The sequence below is a fragment of the Nilaparvata lugens genome, chromosome X (assembly GCF_014356525.2).
Source record: "Nilaparvata lugens isolate BPH chromosome X, ASM1435652v1, whole genome shotgun sequence".
Lineage (NCBI taxonomy): Eukaryota > Metazoa > Arthropoda > Insecta > Hemiptera > Delphacidae > Nilaparvata > Nilaparvata lugens.
The window spans coordinates 101,262,046-101,281,887 of record NC_052518.1 but is presented as its reverse complement, the minus strand read 5'-3'; the positions used below and the strand labels follow the sequence as shown (position 1 = coordinate 101,281,887).

General features: G+C 33.7%; 1 protein-coding gene across 1 annotated transcript; it reads right to left on the bottom strand.

Moving 5' to 3' along the window:
* Nucleotides 1-25: 25 nt before the first annotated feature.
* Nucleotides 26-19,137, bottom strand: LOC111049304 (ubiquitin-conjugating enzyme E2 C). The gene is made up of 6 exons (XM_039442844.1): nt 18,903-19,137; nt 17,788-17,815; nt 15,438-15,524; nt 12,567-12,771; nt 5,910-6,021; nt 26-2,008 (listed from the first exon to the last, which is right to left on the bottom strand). Exons 1-6 carry the CDS (start codon nt 19,001-19,003, stop codon nt 2,005-2,007), a joined length of 537 nt encoding a protein of 178 aa, XP_039298778.1. The 5' UTR covers nt 19,004-19,137; the 3' UTR covers nt 26-2,004.
* Between the last annotated feature and the right edge of the window lie 705 nt (nt 19,138-19,842).

Genomic DNA, 19,842 nt, shown 5'->3' with positions numbered 1-19,842 from the left:
ATATGAAAAAAAAACATCGCAATAATAAGTTTTATTATAACTCTTTATTTATAATTATATACAAAATTTTTGAAAATTTTGACGAAAATCAATAGGTTTGTAGGCTACACTAGAAAATATCAATGAACTATAATGAATTGAAGAAAATATCAATGAGTACAAAAATCCATTTAATGGAGTAACAAAATACTAGCCTTGGAATCCTCTTCCTAAATAGCAACCTACAAATAATTACGCTGCAAAAACATATCAAAATAAGATCACAAAATATTCAATTTCAACTTATAAATGCAAAACATGGGATTATTCTGAGAAAAGATAACTAAAATTTAAATTGCATAAACAGATACTTATTTGTAGTAATGATCTTAGGTCTGGTTTTTAGGATTCTTATTAAATGTGATAGACCATTAACCTATAGTTTCAACATGGTCCAGTTAATAGGTGTCCTAGAAACAGCAAATTAATAGAATTCACACTAAATTTCAGTATTGATAATAATGTAGTTAAATACACTTCTGTCAGTACATTACTAAGATTAATTTACCGCCTAATAAAGAATTTTTTCATTTCATTTCATTAATTATGATATTGATGGTGTTATCGCCTTAAGTTTTTACAAATAACGAAAATCTTCTTTTATTATTTTTACTGTATAATAAATTTCTGAGTATTGAATCAAATAATTTTCATACATTTGTACTGTGAGCGCTATATGCCATTAAAGTGACAGAACTAATGATAAATAAAACAGTCTTCTAGAACAGTAATGAAACAGAAATAACACAAATTGGCAAATCTATACGAAGTCCTATATGTATAAATGAGATTGTAAAATTGTTATTTTCTCGCTATAATACATTTTTGTGATGCATGTGGTAATGTCATTGACATGACACAAGTAATGAAAAATAAAGTATTATTAATTGATCGGGAACATTAATTGAACAGAAATAACACCAATTGACAATTTAACATTATGTCTTGTTTGTAAACAGGAATATGTAAGATTATTTTTACACTATAGTAGATTCATGAGTAGGGAATAAAATCATTTTTATACATTTGTACTGTGAGCGCTATATGTCATCAAAGTGAGACAACTAATGAAAAATAAAGCAGTCTCCTAACAGCAGTAATAAATGAAACAGAAATACACACATTGGGAAAATTATACTATGTCCTATAAGTGGGAAATATTAGAATTATTATTTTTACGCTATAATACATTTGTGTGATGTATATTGTAAGTAGTGACACAGCTAATGAAAAATAAAACAGTCTTCTGGAACAGTAATGAAATATAAGAAACACTAATTATAACACAGTATTTTTGTAGGATTATTATTTTTACGCTATTTATAAATTTCTGTGTAGGAAATCAAATCATTTTTATACTTTTGAGAGATTATAATGGTACATATTGTTATATTGAAATAAATTCAACTCCTTTTCGGTAGATGCTTACATTGCAGAATTTCAATATTTTACTTATTTTAATTTTATGGGAAATATGCTTAAGCTGCCATAATCCATTTTTGCATGTTTATAAGTAAAAACAAAAGATATATATTTATATCTTAGATAATGCGGCATTTTTTAATAGATGAAATGAATTGAATTAACGCAATCACAAAATTCTTTTCAATATAGCATGAACTTCAGAAATTAATCAATTAAATTAACGCAGTCACAGACTGAAATATGTATAGCCGATGAGTATTATTGTTGAATGACACAAAAAGCAAATCAAGATTAAGAATTCCATCCATACATGGAAAACGTTTCAAATCAAAGAAAATCCAAAAGTCTTTGGGCTTTCATCATACAACAAATCATCTGAAGAGAGAACGTAACATTTTTCTAACAATATCAAAGGCAGGTAACATGTACAATATAACACTTAGTTTATAGTAATTGTTCATCATTTCCGAGCTTGAAAACCACAACGTAGATGTGCATTATCTCCACGAATGGTTCGTCTCTGCAAGTATGGAAAATCAACTATCTGTGAAAGAGAAAATAAATGGTTATAGTCATGCAGCGCAAGTCTACAAAATCTGGTGTGGTACACTCACACAACTTTCCTTGCTCATATTTGAAACTACGATCAGACTTTTGTATATGTGTATATATAATTGTTTTCAGAGTACTTTTTCCTTTGTGCAAATTGTGAAATTCGATTATTTTTTTTTTAGTCGTCATTTTTTTAAAGTCGTCAAAACAGCTGTTCTACAGATGAAATATCTCGACTATGTGTTCTTTTTATGAACTGCTCTACCTACCTACGTCATGCACGAGAAGGAGGTTACAAAGTCCATTTCTCAAGGATGGGGTGGACACCCCATTAGTTTCCCAGAAAGGAGACTCATGCCAGTTAATAGAGCTGATAAATAACAATACAGAGTATGAATTTGAAAAAAATCGGTCAAGTTATTTTGAGAAAATCGTGGAAAACATGGTTTTTTTAGTAATTATCCGCCATTTTCCTCAAGTATATTACGGAGCTCCTGCAATTTTCTCAGGAATGAGACTCATGTCAGTTGATAGGGCTAATAAATAGCTATCCATGGTATGAATTTAAAGAAAATCGTTAGAGCCGTTTTCGAGAAAACCCTGAATAACATGGTTTTTAGTGATTATTCGCCATTTTTCTCAAGAATATTACAAAGCTCCTGAAATTTTCCCAGAAATGAGACTCATGCCAGTTGATATGGCTTATAAATAGCTATCCATGGTATAAATTTGAAGAAAATCGTTAGAGCAGTTTTCGAGAAAAACGTGAAAAGCATGTTTTTTTAGTAAATTATCCGCCATCTCGAATTGAATTTTATTGGATTTCTTATTGTCGGATCCACATGGTATAAGGACCTTAAGTTAAAAATTTCAAGTCAATTGGTTGATTAGGAATGGAGTTATCGTGTTCACAGACATACACACACACACACACACACAGACCAACACTCAAAAATCATGTTTTTGGACTCAGGGGGACTTGAAACGTATAGAAAACTTGAAATTAGGGTACCTTAATTTTTTTTGGAAAGCAATACTTTCCTTACCTATGGTAATAGGGCAAGGAAAGTAAAAAAGTATTGTTATGAATGTCTCATTTTCTCATAACAATGGGTCATATGAATAAAGCCAGAGCAAATGCTCATGAGCAAGAGCATGGAGCATAAGGTTTTGCTTACGATTATTCATAGAAAATGAAGCAAATGCTCCATATTTTAGAAGTATAAGCAAATGCTCAACTTTATTCATATGACCCATTATGTCTGAGCATAAAAATCTGAAAAATGTTAATCTTCTGTAAATCTCGAAGCCCCACAACTGTGTTACATACCAATAAGACTGGAGTTTCAGACCAATTCGAAACAATAATCCAGAAGAGGAAGTTTCAAGCAATAGTTGACATACTGATACATCATCCTTGCAAGAATACATCTAGACTAGCCTTTACTTTACAAAGAATACAATTAACCCACTTCAAGTTTTCAAAATTACATGAAGATAGTAAACTGGAAATCTATTCTGTTGATATAATCTACAATGTAAGATTCCAAAATGGATTGCAATAAATGCAGCAAATGGTTCTAATAATTGCAACAAAAAACCACTTCAAGTTTTCAGAATTACATTAAATCTAACATCAAACTAGAAATTAGTATAAACTGTTAGTTGACCGAGCAAAGTGAGGTCTAAGATTCAAGTCGACGGTTTGGCATTTCTCTTAATGTTTATATGTTGCGCATTTACGGCGAAACTCGGTAATAAATTTTCATGAAATTTGACAGGTATGTTCATTTTTAAATTGCGCGTCGACGTATGTATAAGGCTTTTGGAAATTTCGCATCTCAAGGATAATATAAAAGGAAAAAGCAGCCTCCTTCATACGCCAATATTAGAGTAAAAATCAGACTATAGAATTATTCATCAAAAATCAGCTGTTTAGTGGACTGTAATACTACAAGTTCAAAAATATCGAACATCTTGAAAATGTATCTTTCCATGAACGTTAGTAGACAGTTGACTATAATACTACCCGTTCAAAAACATCGAACATCTTGAAAATGTATCTTTCCATCAACGTTGTAGACAGTTGCAGCCAGACCTGATAACAGCGCTCACACTCACATTCCGGGACGACACGTCACGGTACGATAGGACAGAAAGCTCTATGTTTATTTAGGATTTTTTTCTAGACAATTTAAATTGATAAATTATCTATTATTTTTTGAGAAAACATAACAACAGGTCAATGTAACTTACTGAGCGCGAGGTCTACTGTTCACAGAACTACTAGTATAATTGTTCAATGTAAAAATCCAAAATGAATTGCAATAAACTCAAATGATTCAAATAATCGTAACATTATTCGGGTTGGTAACTACTAAGAAACTAATTTTATAAGCCACAATTACGCAAATTTGCGTCTTACGAAGGTTGATTGAAACTATAGAAACCAAAGAAGGGATCAATTCATTATTTGCAGGGCAAAATACCATACTGTAGTTGATCAGCATTACTTACTTGAATTAGGATTGAAATTCAAGGTTAATTCAAATGAATTATACATGTTAGTAATACCTATAAGACTATTTTTCGGCCAAAAAATGAGTGTATACTTTTGTGAAATTGAAAGATCTCCTGTCATATAGGTACAAACCCTGGAGGTAGTAAGAAATATTATTTCAACTACGGGAATTCTGGAACATTCTTTCACAGTGAATATTATTTATTATTTTAATATATTTCACAGTGAAAATATAAAAAATAAATCGTAAGAAGATATCACATGGTATAGGGCGTTTATGGCCCAAATTTCACTGTTAACTCAAGCCGATAATACACGTAGTTCTTTTTCGTGAAGCTATGTGTCGCTGGTAGTCTCTGACACTGTGCCGTTTTATACTCTCACCCAGATAAAACAGTAATAATAGAGCAATATAATAATAGAGTAAGTCAACAGTAATTAACAAAACAGTAGTCAGCTTGAGTTTAAAAAGATCAACTTGAAATTTGGAACATTAATGACCATGCGATGTCTTGTTATGCTATGTTTTCTCTATGATATTATTTATTATTATTATACCGGGTGACCCAGAATAACGGGAAATTTAAAAAAAACGCCATAAAACAAAAGTGGGAAGGGCAAAAATTATTTTATTTTAACTAATGTAGAGTTCAAGACTTGCCATTTGAGAATTATCAATAAAATCTATCACTTTTTGACATCATTGATATCATTAAGATGGCTTCCTCCTGCATGAATACACTCTTTAAATCTGTGTTGAGATTCCTGAACGATTGCTGCAACATTTCAACTGGGATATTGTTAATTTCATTCTGAATTGTCTGTTATAATTTAACCACAGTTATTGGTCAAGTTGTGAAAACGTTTTGAGATAGCTCCACAAACAGAAAATCGCAGGTGGTCAGACCCAGGGGACCAGGAAACGCAACCTAATCGTAAGATTACACGGTTACCAAACAATATTCACTCGCACAGTTGCCATTAACTGACGTGCAGTGTGGATTTCGCTCACAATTTGATCAATAATTTTGAATTATTTGAAAATTAAAACAAATTCAAGATGAAATCCGATGAATCTCAATAGATATTGCAGCGATCAATGAGGAATCGTCAACACAGATTTGATCAATGTGTTTGTTCAGGAGGAAGCCATTAAAATGAAGTAATTGCCAAAAATTGATAGATGTTATTAATAATTCTCAAATGAAGTCTTGAACTTTACATTGGTTTAAATAAAATCATTTTTGCCCTTCCCACCAATGTTTCATGGCGTTTTTAAAAGTTCCGTTATTCTGGGTCACCCGGTACATTTCACAGTGAATATTATTCATTTGAATTTATATTTATGTTGTTATGAAAAAACTCCACTTACGAGCTATCTTCTTTCCTCATAGCCACTAAAGCTTCCAACGACCTCTTGAACTCAGTCTGGTTCGGCCACAGTTCAGCTGCAGCTTGGTTCAGTGGACTATCGTTGTTTGGTTCTGTAAATAAATTAAATATGAAAATAATAACGCTAAATTTAAACAAGAGAAAAATTAATCACTTGCTCACTTTATCCAGTACAGCCCTGCAAACACACACATACACACACACACACATACACACTTGTGTGATTTGTAAGTACATCATCATCAGGTAAAATGTGCCAACATAACGAATTTTGATATAGGGTAGGCTAGCTTATCTCCACTACCTTAGGCGCATCTCCCAAATTTAGATAAGGTTACACATAGTCAAGGTTAAGTCTTAGATAAGGTTACACATAGATAAGGTTAAGTCTTTAGTTGTTCACTTCACTAAATTTTCAGTTCTTAATTATTTTCACAAAGTAGATTTTGAAATTTAGATGCTTCAAAACCAAACATAGAAGAAATAATAATCATTATTATCAATAACAAATTGCCTAACAAAATAATTATCGTATGGTTTGCAACACTGGCGCGGAACAGTGGAATCGAATCGCAGAAAATAGCGATGTCTTTGACCGTTTACTCCACCATCGTTTATGTGGAGAGGGAGCGAGTGATGATGCATAAGAGTGGTGGTAACCAATGCTAAATATCATTACTGGAATCGCATATTTTTGAGAATCACATTGAACGGATGGAACTGATGACGCAGTAGTCTATACTTTATTCAAGCTTGGCGCGCTCGTAAAAAATATTTCTCTTTTGGTTTCTTCACCTTTTTTTGTATTTATTTCAAATATTTCCAATTTAATAATATACACATTACATATCAATTTCTGTCCTGTCATCGGCGAATCCAGACCTGACGCCTCGCCTCTGCTGTTCATTATTGTTTTAAATGATCAATTATATTTAAATCGTCAAGAAAATGTATTTTCAATGATTTTTAATTGATTATATATTTATGCATAGTTGAAAACGATCTGGCAACGTTGCAGAGATAGAAAAGGATAGCGCTATCTGCTTTGTTAGAATAGCAACACCAATGTTAATCAATTACTGTCTTTAAAACGTGGACATCACTTTAGCAACGGTTTCCATAAAAAAATCACACTAAAAACTACTTTAAACATGCTTTTTACAAAATTTGTGTATCTATGCTTGGGCCAAAACTTAATATCACCAAAATTAATAAAAACTAATCACCATTACAGACGTAGAGACTGTTGTGCTTTGTGCAGCTTTTCAACTAAAATAAGTTATTTTCCAAGAATTAAGATATATTATCAAAGATTTTCAAATACAAAACTTGAAATATCGAGTGTTTAAAAAATAATGACCCAATTTTAAACAGTTATATTTGTTTAAAAAAAATGATGTACAAAAACCAATTTTACATAAAACTACTCACAGAAGTATCAAGTTTTAGTTTATGATGATGTATTATAAGTGTTCTAAGTGCCCTCATTTTGAGGCTCAGACGACATCTAGACGGAAGCCAAATTCATACCAGACTGTACGCAAGATGTCTGTCTTCTCGGACTGTAGCTACTGCATCAGTTATCCTGGTTTTTAGCTCCTCAATACCAGCAAGTGCTAAGGGAGGAACAACTTTAAAGGTCGTGTTTATGTTCCTCCCTTAGCACTTGATATTGAGGAGCTAAAAACCAGGTTCCCTCAAAAGGAGGGAACATGGAACACTTATAATACATAATCATAAACTTGATACTTCTGTGAGTAATCTGATGTAAAATTGGTTTGTGTACACCATTTTTAAAAATAAATATAACTGTTTAAAATTGGGTCATTCTTTTTGAAACACTCGATATTTCACGTTTTGTGTTTGAAGATCTTTGATAATAATATTATATAAAATATATTATATCCTAATGCTTGAAAAATAACTTACCCGGTATAACATTTCTGCATTTGCATTCTATTGTGATTATTAATGAGTATAAAACTTGAAAATAGTTGAATGCTTTTATTGAATACATTAAAGATTAAAAAGTGATATATGTAAAACCATAACTGGAAAATCATATCTAATACATACATACATACAAAATTTCAAATACATCAAACATCAAAAATGGAAATAAAATACAAAGTGCACTGAAGAAATTGTATAAAATATAATTTATGTAATAAGGCTTTCTACGTGTATGATGTATTATGAAAAAAAACAAAGCTTTTTTGAAACAGAATATTTCTAGCTTGCTGTAAGCATAAAATGCTTAACGCGTGCAAGCAGGAGTGCTTATACTATAATTGAATAAAATCAGAAAGAAGAAAAAAAAATTTTTTGGGCAAGAAAAAAATGAAAACACACACTCACACATTCACTCACCTCTCATACATTTCCAGTTTGGGCTTAATTACTTTTTGATATGATTTTCAACAACTATAATAATTATTATGTCGAAAACTAAGAAAGAATAAAAAACATGTGTTCTAAACAATCAGGCAAGATATTTCTAAGCCATTTAAGAATGTAATATTTGAACATTTTCCTATTATCAATTCTCTTTGCCTCAAAAGGTAAATTATTGAAAAATTTCGGACCTAGAAATACAAACGATTTCTGGAAACAAGTGGTATATGACCTGGGAAGCCTTAGCAGATCAGAAGTGACTCTCCTAGTTTGATAATTTGTTCTCTCCCTGAAAAGTGCCTGACCACTGTTTCCAGACATTACAAAGAATAGGTATAAAACTTTGAAAACATATATGTATCTTAGAGGCAAGCATTTTATATCTTGAAAAAGGGGAAAGGCATGTTCATATCTTCCTGACTTTTTAACAGCTCTGACAATAGATTTTTGTAAGGTTATAAGTGGTCTCAAGTGGGTAATGTAAGTAGAGCCCCAACAACTTATTCCATAATTCAGTTTAGAGTCAACAAGAGCAAAGTATAACTGTCTAAGAATGGTGGTTGGAAGAATCTTATTTAGAAAATAGAATTTTCTCAGGATATGTAAAAGATAATTTTTAACATAACGTATGTGTAGAGACCAGGTATCTAGTTATGGTTTTATATTTCCACGTTGCTGGCCAACATATTGCAATGTTACCAATGATGATTTTAGAGATATGACACAGAAGATATTTGCATATTTTACTACAGTAAAAATCCCAAAAGCCTGTATCTTGTCAGGATCTTGGGTTGCTAAGGAGTTGTTAACAGAATAAAATGAAAATGCCAAAATATGTAAACTTCACACCATGTCTTTCAATTTGTTTGTCGAACATTTACCACAAATTTGACTTGTGGATAACTCCTATTGTTGCCAATCTATTGAAAAAGTCACTTCAAATACCTTGGGATAAAAATTGACGACATAATGAGGTGACATAAACAGATATTTCATTATTGAATGAAAACGATTTGATATTTTCTAACCATATTTGAGATACTAGTTTTTGTTGTTACACCATTATCAATCACTAGTAAAATGAAATCTTCAACATTGAGCAATAGTGTGGGTGAAGCCCTACGATTGGCTTCTGATGACCAATGAAGTTCGAGCTCTGTCATTGGATGAAACTAGACACGCCCAAGTATTCAAGTCTCGTTGTCTCCAGTAGTCTCGGCCAATGACATTAGAGCTCGACATTCAATGGTCAACGGTTGATGACCAACCTTAGGGCTTCACTCACACTAACTTATAATATTGTTTAATAAATATGTAGTAAATTTCAATATCGAAAACATGTATGCATTATAAATATGAATTTAATAGTGAGGTCCGCGTTATAATGGCAGTGAAGAAAGATGGGAGAACAACGTTGTTGATTCTCTGTCTTCCACTGCTTTCTATAGAGGATACTGGTATATCTGATGTAATATCAATTGTTTAAAATAATCAATTATATTATCTCCCTATCAATTTTATGATGTACTTATTGTATGAATCAATAAAGAATATTTTATGGGTCAAGAAAATGCAACACCAATTTTAGGTGGGCCGTCCACTGGAACAGATTTCGTCCGAGCTAGCATCGGCCGAAAACTACCGAACTCGTCCGAACGATCCCCCAACAAAGAAAGCTATAGATGCTCGTCCAATGCAACAGGTTCATACGTCCGTGCACGGCCGTCTCCGGCCGATCAAGTTTTCGATCCGAATTGAATGGGATTTTCCGGCTCTATCCGTCCGAAGTCGAGCTGAGACAACATCATCCTAGCCTCAAAATTTTATTTATTTATATTTTTCATAAAGAAGCACTGATTTGGAGAGGATACTAAGGATACTCCTAGTACTATTTCTCTCCCAAATTTAGATAACATTTTAGAAGTCCGAAATAGGGTTATGATTCCACTTTACTAAAATTTAGTCAATTTTCACTCAAAAACAACGAAAACTAAGATTTTCAAATTTTGACGGTTTAAAACAGAATAAAGAACTAAACCTACACTTAAATCACCATTAATTGAAAAATTTTTGAGTAATTTTACAAAATTGTTTCACAATCTTTCTGTTTCTGTTTTTTTTCAAACTTGTTCTGTTTTATAAGTATTTTTTATTATGTTTGTGAGTAAACACACTCAGAAGAATGACTTTCCCTACTAACTAGCTTTCCACTTCACTTTCTGGCAACCAGCCAACTACTCAACTAGACTGACGAAAACGGTTCCAATGGACGACCGTGTTCGTCCAAATCAACGGCCGGCAGATTCGTCCGATCCAACGGACGAACGGATCGGTTGAATACGGCTCCAGTGGACGGTTACCCTTAATCAATAATAACGTGGATTTTATACATAATTACTACAATGTTGAAAAGCGACCTGGCTACGTTGCGGTGGTAGAAAAGGATAGAGCTACCTGCTTTGTCGAATGATAGACAAGAATAGCAACATCAATTTTAATCAAATAATGCCATAATAACGAGGACCTCACTATGGTAATGAATGGTAAAATGTGAATACCTGCAAGTAGTGACTGCACAGAGAGCAGAACTGTCCGAACGTCGTACAAGGCTGACCATTTCTCCTTGAGGATGTCGAGGCAGATATTACCATTGAGATCAACATTTGGATGAAAAATGGGCGTTATGAATTTAACAATTGGCGCAACGTAAGGGTAGTTGCACAAAAATTCCAGAGACAGCTTAAAAGTGATTCCTTCGTACACCTGTTGACAATCAATGTTTCAACGATGACAATTTGCTGGTTGAAAAGCTTGATATAAACAGTTTTTAATATAATTCAACTATGAAAATAGCAATATCAGTTACTGCATTGAGAAAAATTGATGAGAATTGTTTCATAATTCCGGACATCATAAAGCAAGGCGCGCCATTTGGCGCACTGGATCTGGTGGTTTTAAAATACTTCAATACATTAAACTGTCAATTTTAAGGCTGTGCAAAGGTTAAAAATAAACTTTCTGCTAGTGATATTATTCAAAGTTTTTCGATATGGATAGCCATAGTTGGAAGAACGTTTAATCTTCTACCCTTCTTCACCACATAACATGTATAAATTGCCTTCTAATATTGTAATGTGTTCTCATATTTATGTTATTTATTTTATACTGTAATGTTTTTTTATTGATGTAATTAATTTTTATTTCATATTGATGTATCTTATGTGTATGTGTGTGTGTGTGTGTGTGTGTGTGTGTTGTGTGTGTGTGTGTTGTGTGTGTGTGTGTGTGTATGTGTGTGTGTGTGTGTGTGTGTGTGTGTGTGTGTGTGTGTGTGTGTGTGTGTGTGTATGTGTGTGTGTGTGTGTGGTGTGTGTGTGTGTGGTGTGTGTGTGTGTGTGTGTGTGTGTGTGTGAATAAATAAATTGAAATTGAAATTATATTTGCATGTAAAAAATAAAAATACATTTCATTGGAGGCTCCTCTTATGGGCACATGCCTGTGAGAGAGGCATGATGACACTTCATTGCTTGAAGTGTCACACAGGGTACAGTGCATCGTGCGGTCCTATAGTAATTACTTTCTCATTAAAGATTTCATTTGTTGAGTCCATTTAATAATCTGATCACGAATATGTTTCCCTTAGTAATCAATAAAAACTTGATTGGAAGCGTAAACTAAGATTTTCAAATTTTGACGGTTTAAAACAGAATAAAGAACTAAACCTACACTTAAATCACCATTAATTGAAAAATTTTTGAGTAATTTTACAAAATTGTTTCACAATCTTTCTGTTTCTGTTTTTTTTCAAACTTGTTCTGTTTTATAAGTATTTTTTATTATGTTTGTGAGTAAACACACTCAGAAGAATGACTTTCCCTACTAACTAGCTTTCCACTTCACTTTCTGGCAACCAGCCAACTACTCAACTAGACTGACGAAAACGGTTCCAATGGACGACCGTGTTCGTCCAAATCAACGGCCGGCAGATTCGTCCGATCCAACGGACGAACGGATCGGTTGAATACGGCTCCAGTGGACGGTTACCCTTAATCAAATAATAACGTGGATTTTATACATAATTACTACAATGTTGAAAAGCGACCTGGCTACGTTGCGGTGGTAGAAAAGGATAGAGCTACCTGCTTTGTCGAATGATAGACAAGAATAGCAACATCAATTTTAATCAAATAATGCCATAATAACGAGGACCTCACTATGGTAATGAATGGTAAAATGTGAATACCTGCAAGTAGTGACTGCACAGAGAGCAGAACTGTCCGAACGTCGTACAAGGCTGACCATTTCTCCTTGAGGATGTCGAGGCAGATATTACCATTGAGATCAACATTTGGATGAAAAATGGGCGTTATGAATTTAACAATTGGCGCAACGTAAGGGTAGTTGCACAAAAATTCCAGAGACAGCTTAAAAGTGATTCCTTCGTACACCTGTTGACAATCAATGTTTCAACGATGACAATTTGCTGGTTGAAAAGCTTGATATAAACAGTTTTTAATATAATTCAACTATGAAAATAGCAATATCAGTTACTGCATTGAGAAAATTGATGAGAATTGTTTCATAATTCCGGACATCATAAAGCAAGGCGCGCCATTTGGCGCACTGGATCTGGTGGTTTTAAAATACTTCAATACATTAAACTGTCAATTTTAAGGCTGTGCAAAGGTTAAAAATAAACTTTCTGCTAGTGATATTATTCAAAGTTTTTCGATATGGATAGCCATAGTTGGAAGAACGTTTAATCTTCTACCCTTCTTCACCACATAACATGTATAAATTGCCTTCTAATATTGTAATGTGTTCTCATATTTATGTTATTTATTTTATACTGTAATGTTTTTTTATTGATGTAATTAATTTTTATTTCATATTGATGTATCTTATGTGTATGTGTGTGTGTGTGTGTGTGTGTGTGTGTGTGTGTGTGTGTGTGTGTGTGTGTGTGTGTGTGTGGTGTGTGTGTGTGTGTGTGTGTGTGGTGTGTGTGTGTGTGTGTGTGTGTGTGTGTGTGTGTGTGTGTGTGTGTGTGTGTGTGTGTGTGTGTGTGTGTGTGTGTGTGTGTGTGTGTGTGTGTGAATAAATAAATTGAAATTGAAATTATATTTGCATGTAAAAAATAAAAATACATTTCATTGGAGGCTCCTCTTATGGGCACATGCCTGTGAGAGAGGCATGATGACACTTCATTGCTTGAAGTGTCACACAGGGTACAGTGCATCGTGCGGTCCTATAGTAATTACTTTCTCATTAAAGATTTCATTTGTTGAGTCCATTTAATAATCTGATCACGAATATGTTTCCCTTAGTAATCAATAAAAACTTGATTGGAAGCGTAAATGCTACATGAGAAGCGCTAACTGTAGGCCTATGAGTACAAAAAAGACACATTTTTTTCCAAGATTAGAATAAAAATTTGTGTTGTAAAAGTTGTGTTGTGCATAATAACACACTAATTAAACTATGCGCTAACTGTATCCGTAGAAAAAAATGACATATTTTTACAGGATTAGAATAAAAATGTGTATTGTAAAAGTCCTGTTGTGCATAATAACACACTAATTGGACTATGCGCTAACTGTATCCGTAGAAAAAAATGACATATTTTTACAGGATTAGAATAAAAATGTGTGTTGTAAAAGTTGTGTTGTGCATAATAACACACATTTTTTTCCAAGATTAGAATAAAAAATGTTTGTTGTAAAAGTCCTGTTGTGCATAATAACACACTAATTAAACTATGCGCTAACTGTATCCGTAGAAAAAAATGACACATTTTTTTCCAAGATTGGAATAAAAGTTGTTTGTTGTAAAAGTTGTGCTGTGCACATGAATAGCATAATTCTACTTAGATCAAAACGCCTCAATCATATAAATTGTTAGATTTACAATTGCAATGAACTAAAAAACTTAAAAGTGATCAGACTCACAGTTCCGTCTGGTCCTATTATAGTAGCAACCCATTTGAACAGATTCTCTCCATCTGGGAATGCGGACACGCCTTTTTCCGCATTCATCTGCAAAATAGAACACGCGCTGCCTTTAGTAATGGTAGAACCTTTAGTAATGGTAGTTTGAACATGCAAACCAAGTATATAGGTTATGGCCGCAAGCCACACTTTATCCCACACCTCCAAGTGGTCACTTGCTATTCGCATATACAGGGTGATTACCGGGAAACGCATGTTTTTCAAATAACGAGAACTATTACAAATCAGAGTAAAAAATGCATTTATTAGTGAAAATGCAGTGTACACAATATGCAATTTCAAAATAAAATTACTTACAATCTATTATTTGAAAATTACATCTCTAAGGTGGTCGCCTGCTGCTTGGATACATTGTTGAAGGCATTCTTTAAAACTTGCTACGGATTTTGCTAACATGTCTCTAGGAATGCCATTGATTTCCTGGCAAATAGCTTTGGTGTGCAGACAATCCTCAAATACTGGCAGAGAGACCTCATCATAGCTTACGTGTGACTGTGTGGTGTGCAGTTTGTGAAAAGGGGATCATTGGTCCTTATTTTTTTGAAGACAACGATGGCAGAACAGTCACAGTGAATGCTCAACGGTACCTGGATATGTTGAAAGAATATTTCCTGCCAGAACTGCGCCGTCAACGTAATGTATGGTTGCAACAAGACGGGGCAACAGCACATACGGCTCGCATTAGTATGGAATTCCATCGGCAAACATTCCCTACAAGAGTGATCTTGCGTTTTGGTGACTTGGCCTTCTCGCTCACCGGATCTAACAATTCCAGATTTCTTTCTGTGAGGATTCTTGAAAGCTAGAGTGTACATAAACAAACCACGAACAATCCAAGAACTTGAAAAAGCTATTTGCCAGGAAATCAATGGCATTCCTAGAGACATGTTAGCAAAATCCGTAGCAAATTTAAAGAATGCGCTAACTGTATCCGTAGAAAAAAATGACACATTTTTTTCCAAGATTGGAATAAAAGTTGTTTGTTGTAAAAGTTGTGCTGTGCACATGAATAGCATAATTCTACTTAGATCAAAACGCCTCAATCATATAAATTGTTAGATTTACAATTGCAATGAACTAAAAAACTTAAAAGTGATCAGACTCACAGTTCCGTCTGGTCCTATTATAGTAGCAACCCATTTGAACAGATTCTCTCCATCTGGGAATGCGGACACGCCTTTTTCCGCATTCATCTGCAAAATAGAACACGCGCTGCCTTTAGTAATGGTAGAACCTTTAGTAATGGTAGTTTGAACATGCAAACCAAGTATATAGGTTATGGCCGCAAGCCACACTTTATCCCACACCTCCAAGTGGTCACTTGCTATTCGCATATACAGGGTGATTACCGGGAAACGCATGTTTTTCAAATAACGAGAACTATTACAAATCAGAGTAAAAAATGCATTTATTAGTGAAAATGCAGTGTACACAATATGCAATTTCAAAATAAAATTACTTACAATCTATTATTTGAAAATTACATCTCTAAGGTGGTCGCCTGCTGCTTGGATACATTGTTGAAGGCATTCTTTAAAACTTGCTACGGATTTTGCTAACATGTCTCTAGGAATGCCATTGATTTCCTGGCAAATAGCTTTGGTGTGCAGACAATCCTCAAATACTGGCAGAGAGACCTCATCATAGCTTACGTGTGACTGTGTGGTGTGCAGTTTGTGAAAAGGGGATCATTGGTCCTTATTTTTTTGAAGACAACGATGGCAGAACAGTCACAGTGAATGCTCAACGGTACCTGGATATGTTGAAAGAATATTTCCTGCCAGAACTGCGCCGTCAACGTAATGTATGGTTGCAACAAGACGGGGCAACAGCACATACGGCTCGCATTAGTATGGAATTCCATCGGCAAACATTCCCTACAAGAGTGATCTTGCGTTTTGGTGACTTGGCCTTCTCGCTCACCGGATCTAACAATTCCAGATTTCTTTCTGTGAGGATTCTTGAAAGCTAGAGTGTACATAAACAAACCACGAACAATCCAAGAACTTGAAAAAGCTATTTGCCAGGAAATCAATGGCATTCCTAGAGACATGTTAGCAAAATCCGTAGCAAATTTAAAGAATGCCTTCAACAATGTATCCAAGCAGCAGGCGACCACCTTAGAGATGTAATTTTCAAATAATAGATTGTAAGTAATTTTATTTTGAAATTGCATATTGTGTACACTGCATTTTCACTAATAAATGCATTTTTTACTCTGATTTGCAATAGTTCTCGTTATTTGAAAAACATGCGTTTCCCGGTAATCACCCTGTACTAAGAACTACTATCCAAGTCGGTAGGCAAGAAATATAGAGGAGTTTAGCCTGCGTTGCAGTGGAACCACCCACAGAAACGTCTTGTCATCTCAGACGTTGGCACTGCTGCAATTCCGGCGGTACGAGGGCCGGTTAAAACCCTGACATATCCTCTAACTTGTCTACAAGTCTGGATGAATACTCGTCCTCAACAGCACACCCCACCGCGAAGACTGTTACTTTGCTATTATTATTAAACGTAAATCCAAATTAAATGCTGTAATTCCTAATGAATTAATTATTATTATTAAACGTAAATCCAAATTAAACACTGCAATTCATTTAGCATTTGAATAATTGCAATATCTCAGTAATTTCCATCTGTAGACTGTTACTTTGTTTCTGATATTTGTACTGATCATATTTTGAGTTTTGTTCTTATTTTGTGCTCTTTTAATAAATTTGAAATTGTATACATCTCCAAGGTAAACGCTTGCACGTCCACCAAGGAGTCGACAAAAGGGAACAATCTACTCGCGTGAGCGAGTGGCCTTGCGTGCACTTACACATCCAATGTGATCATACCCTAATAAGTCAGTAATTCAGTTTTCTCCATCCATGACCAGCACTTGCTGGAAAGATTGCGTCATTAGGTCAAACTTTATTTATATAAACACAAGATCGAGATAGGTGGCAGTTAAAGTGAAATAAAAAACTCCGGATCGCCTCTTCATGCAGGGAGTAAATCGGCAGGTTTACCCAAAGCACCCTCTCAAATATCTTCACTTCCTGCACACGGAGACTCACTGGCATCCTGTTGATTTTTTTTGAGTCTGTACGCTCAATGTTATCATTATGCAGCAGAAATCGACAGTTGTTTTTTTTTAACACTCCAGAAACTACGCAAATCTTACCAAAACTTATGAAAGTCTAAGGATTTTATAGTTTTAAGCGATAATTAAATCAATAAGAAGTTAAACTAAGTATAGGTTATAGTTGATTAGAGCTTCAGAAGATAGGCTAAGTAACTGCCACGTTTGTAAACTAATGAATTACTCTAGAAATCAGTATTGCAGACGGATTACGGACAAAATTTCACAGAAAGTTCTACATGTAATCAAAATGTTTTCCATCTTCCACCATAGAGTAAACATATTAACTTTGAAAAAAGTTTTATTGATAAATTTATAGTACTTACCATAAGTGCCATGAGTTCTTTCTGTAATCTGAAAGTTGAAAAAAAGAAATTAGATGATTAACAAATATTAAATATTGCATGATTATTCATGCACTATATTATTATTGCACGCATATATTATTATTATTGTAAGTTATGTTATTATTACATATTAGGCTATATGATTCACAGATAGGGCTACACAAATATTTTTTTAATAAGTTAACTAACTTAGGCCTACTCATCTAAGCTACTTATCTTTTTATTGACATTTTCTCTTCACAAAACCAATTATATTTCATTATGGTATTTACTGTCATAAGTTACCACTTCCACATTCTTGCTGTACATAATATGAGTGTGTAAGGCTACTATGCCACCGCTCGCCTTCATTACAGTCATACAGTTGTGTAAAGAGACCCACTTGGCAAGCGAATTGGCCATGATCACACATGATTGACTAAACAGAATAATTATTGATAGGAGAAAAACTATTTCATAAAAACACCAAATTAATAAGAAAAGTCAGACAAAATATCATCAAATAATCAACAGCTACGGTTTTTAAACGAATATGGTGGTTATATTTTGAATAAAAATGTGTTGGATTTCAATATAATACCGAAAAAACTTATCTTACAGGCCCAGTTAGCTAGCTTCAAATTTCGTATCAATTACGAATTTACATATGGACCAAACAGTTTATGAGGTTTAACTTAAGCAACTTTAATCGTGAAACGAATAACTATCATGAAGCATAGGCCAATCTAATGAGCATCAATGATGTCAGGTTAGTGAATTTTCATCATTTTAAAAATGAACTATAGTTGAGGGCCATAACATATTCAAGGGGTTATCATCGGAATAACATGTTGAATAGATTGCTACTAGAAGTATTAGTAGCCAATAATACTGGGCTAAAACTTACTGGGCCTACAACGTATTCTTTACTACTTTGAAAGGTAGGTAGGTTACCTTCAATTTCTAAATCGGGGATAATGAACTTCAATGAGATTATGAAGATTCAAAACTTATGAAGTGAATAATGAGGAAAATTAATTATAATTACTAATTTATCAGTGATAATTTATCATCTCTACTGTTTTACAGGCATAACCTAACAAAATTATGCTTACCTTATCGTTACAGCATGATTACTTTGAGAAAGCTGTGTTCTTTCTGGAGTTGTTTTCACTGTGGTTTCCTGTGTAAATGGATTAGTGTTTTGGTCAGCCATTTTAATTAATGAATATGATCTGGAAATGTACAGAGGATCGTTAGATACGAGTAATTTTACAAAATACAATAGTCGACCACAAAAATTCACAACCTAGAACAGCTAACAGTGAACAGAACTCAACAGTTACGGTTTAAAAAGTGAAACTGACCAATGGGAACGTTCTCTGTGATCACGTGACGAAGTACACACTCCATCTCCCGCTTCTTTATGTATTAGAATATTTAAGTAGTAATATAAGAATAAATTGAAAATCAGTGATGGAAGAATACTATTTTGAATTTATTATGAGAGGAAAATACCCTGTAAGGGCTGAGACAACAAAGAACTTCTCCAAGTGCATTATACCTGGACGCAGCAAAAGTGTATTGATGAATTTTTCGTTATGAAATTCGACCATAGCTCAATGTTTCTGAATAGATTATATACAATTTAAGGCTGTGCAAAAACTAAAAATAAACTTTCTACTGGTGATTCGTATAATTATCATCAAGCTATCAAAATGAAAAAGTTTTCTCAGGAAAATATTTTTTTCCTATAATTACTTTTTGGGATATGAGCGCCTAAAGATTAAATTTTCTGGACAGAACATTTCAAATTCGGTAAGAGATGAATCCATGAGATTTAGAGGATAAATTCTTGATGGTATTTTTGTTACCGCCAACCATTTGATTAAATAATACAAACATTTTCTGAAAATATGAACTTTTCGGAGAGTGTAACCAAAAATTACTTTTAGTTGAGATGACTACCTATTTTATTGACTTTTCACATTGATCTTATATGAAACTGAATTGATGTGCCAACTTTGGCAAACTTCTACTTCTACTCAAATTATA

What these genes read in the sequence shown, in the direction of transcription:
- LOC111049304 (XM_039442844.1), bottom strand. Translation starts at nt 19,003, where the DNA reads ATGGCTGACCAAAACACTAATCCATTTACACAGGAAACCACAGTGAAA. An exon ending in AATCATGCTGTAACGATAAG is followed by an intron (nt 17,816 to 18,902) that starts GTAAGCATAATT and finishes TTCAACTTTCAG; the next exon opens with ATTACAGAAAGAACTCATGG. An exon ending in AAGAACTCATGGCACTTATG is followed by an intron (nt 15,525 to 17,787) that starts GTAAGTACTATA and finishes TCTATTTTGCAG; the next exon opens with ATGAATGCGGAAAAAGGCGT.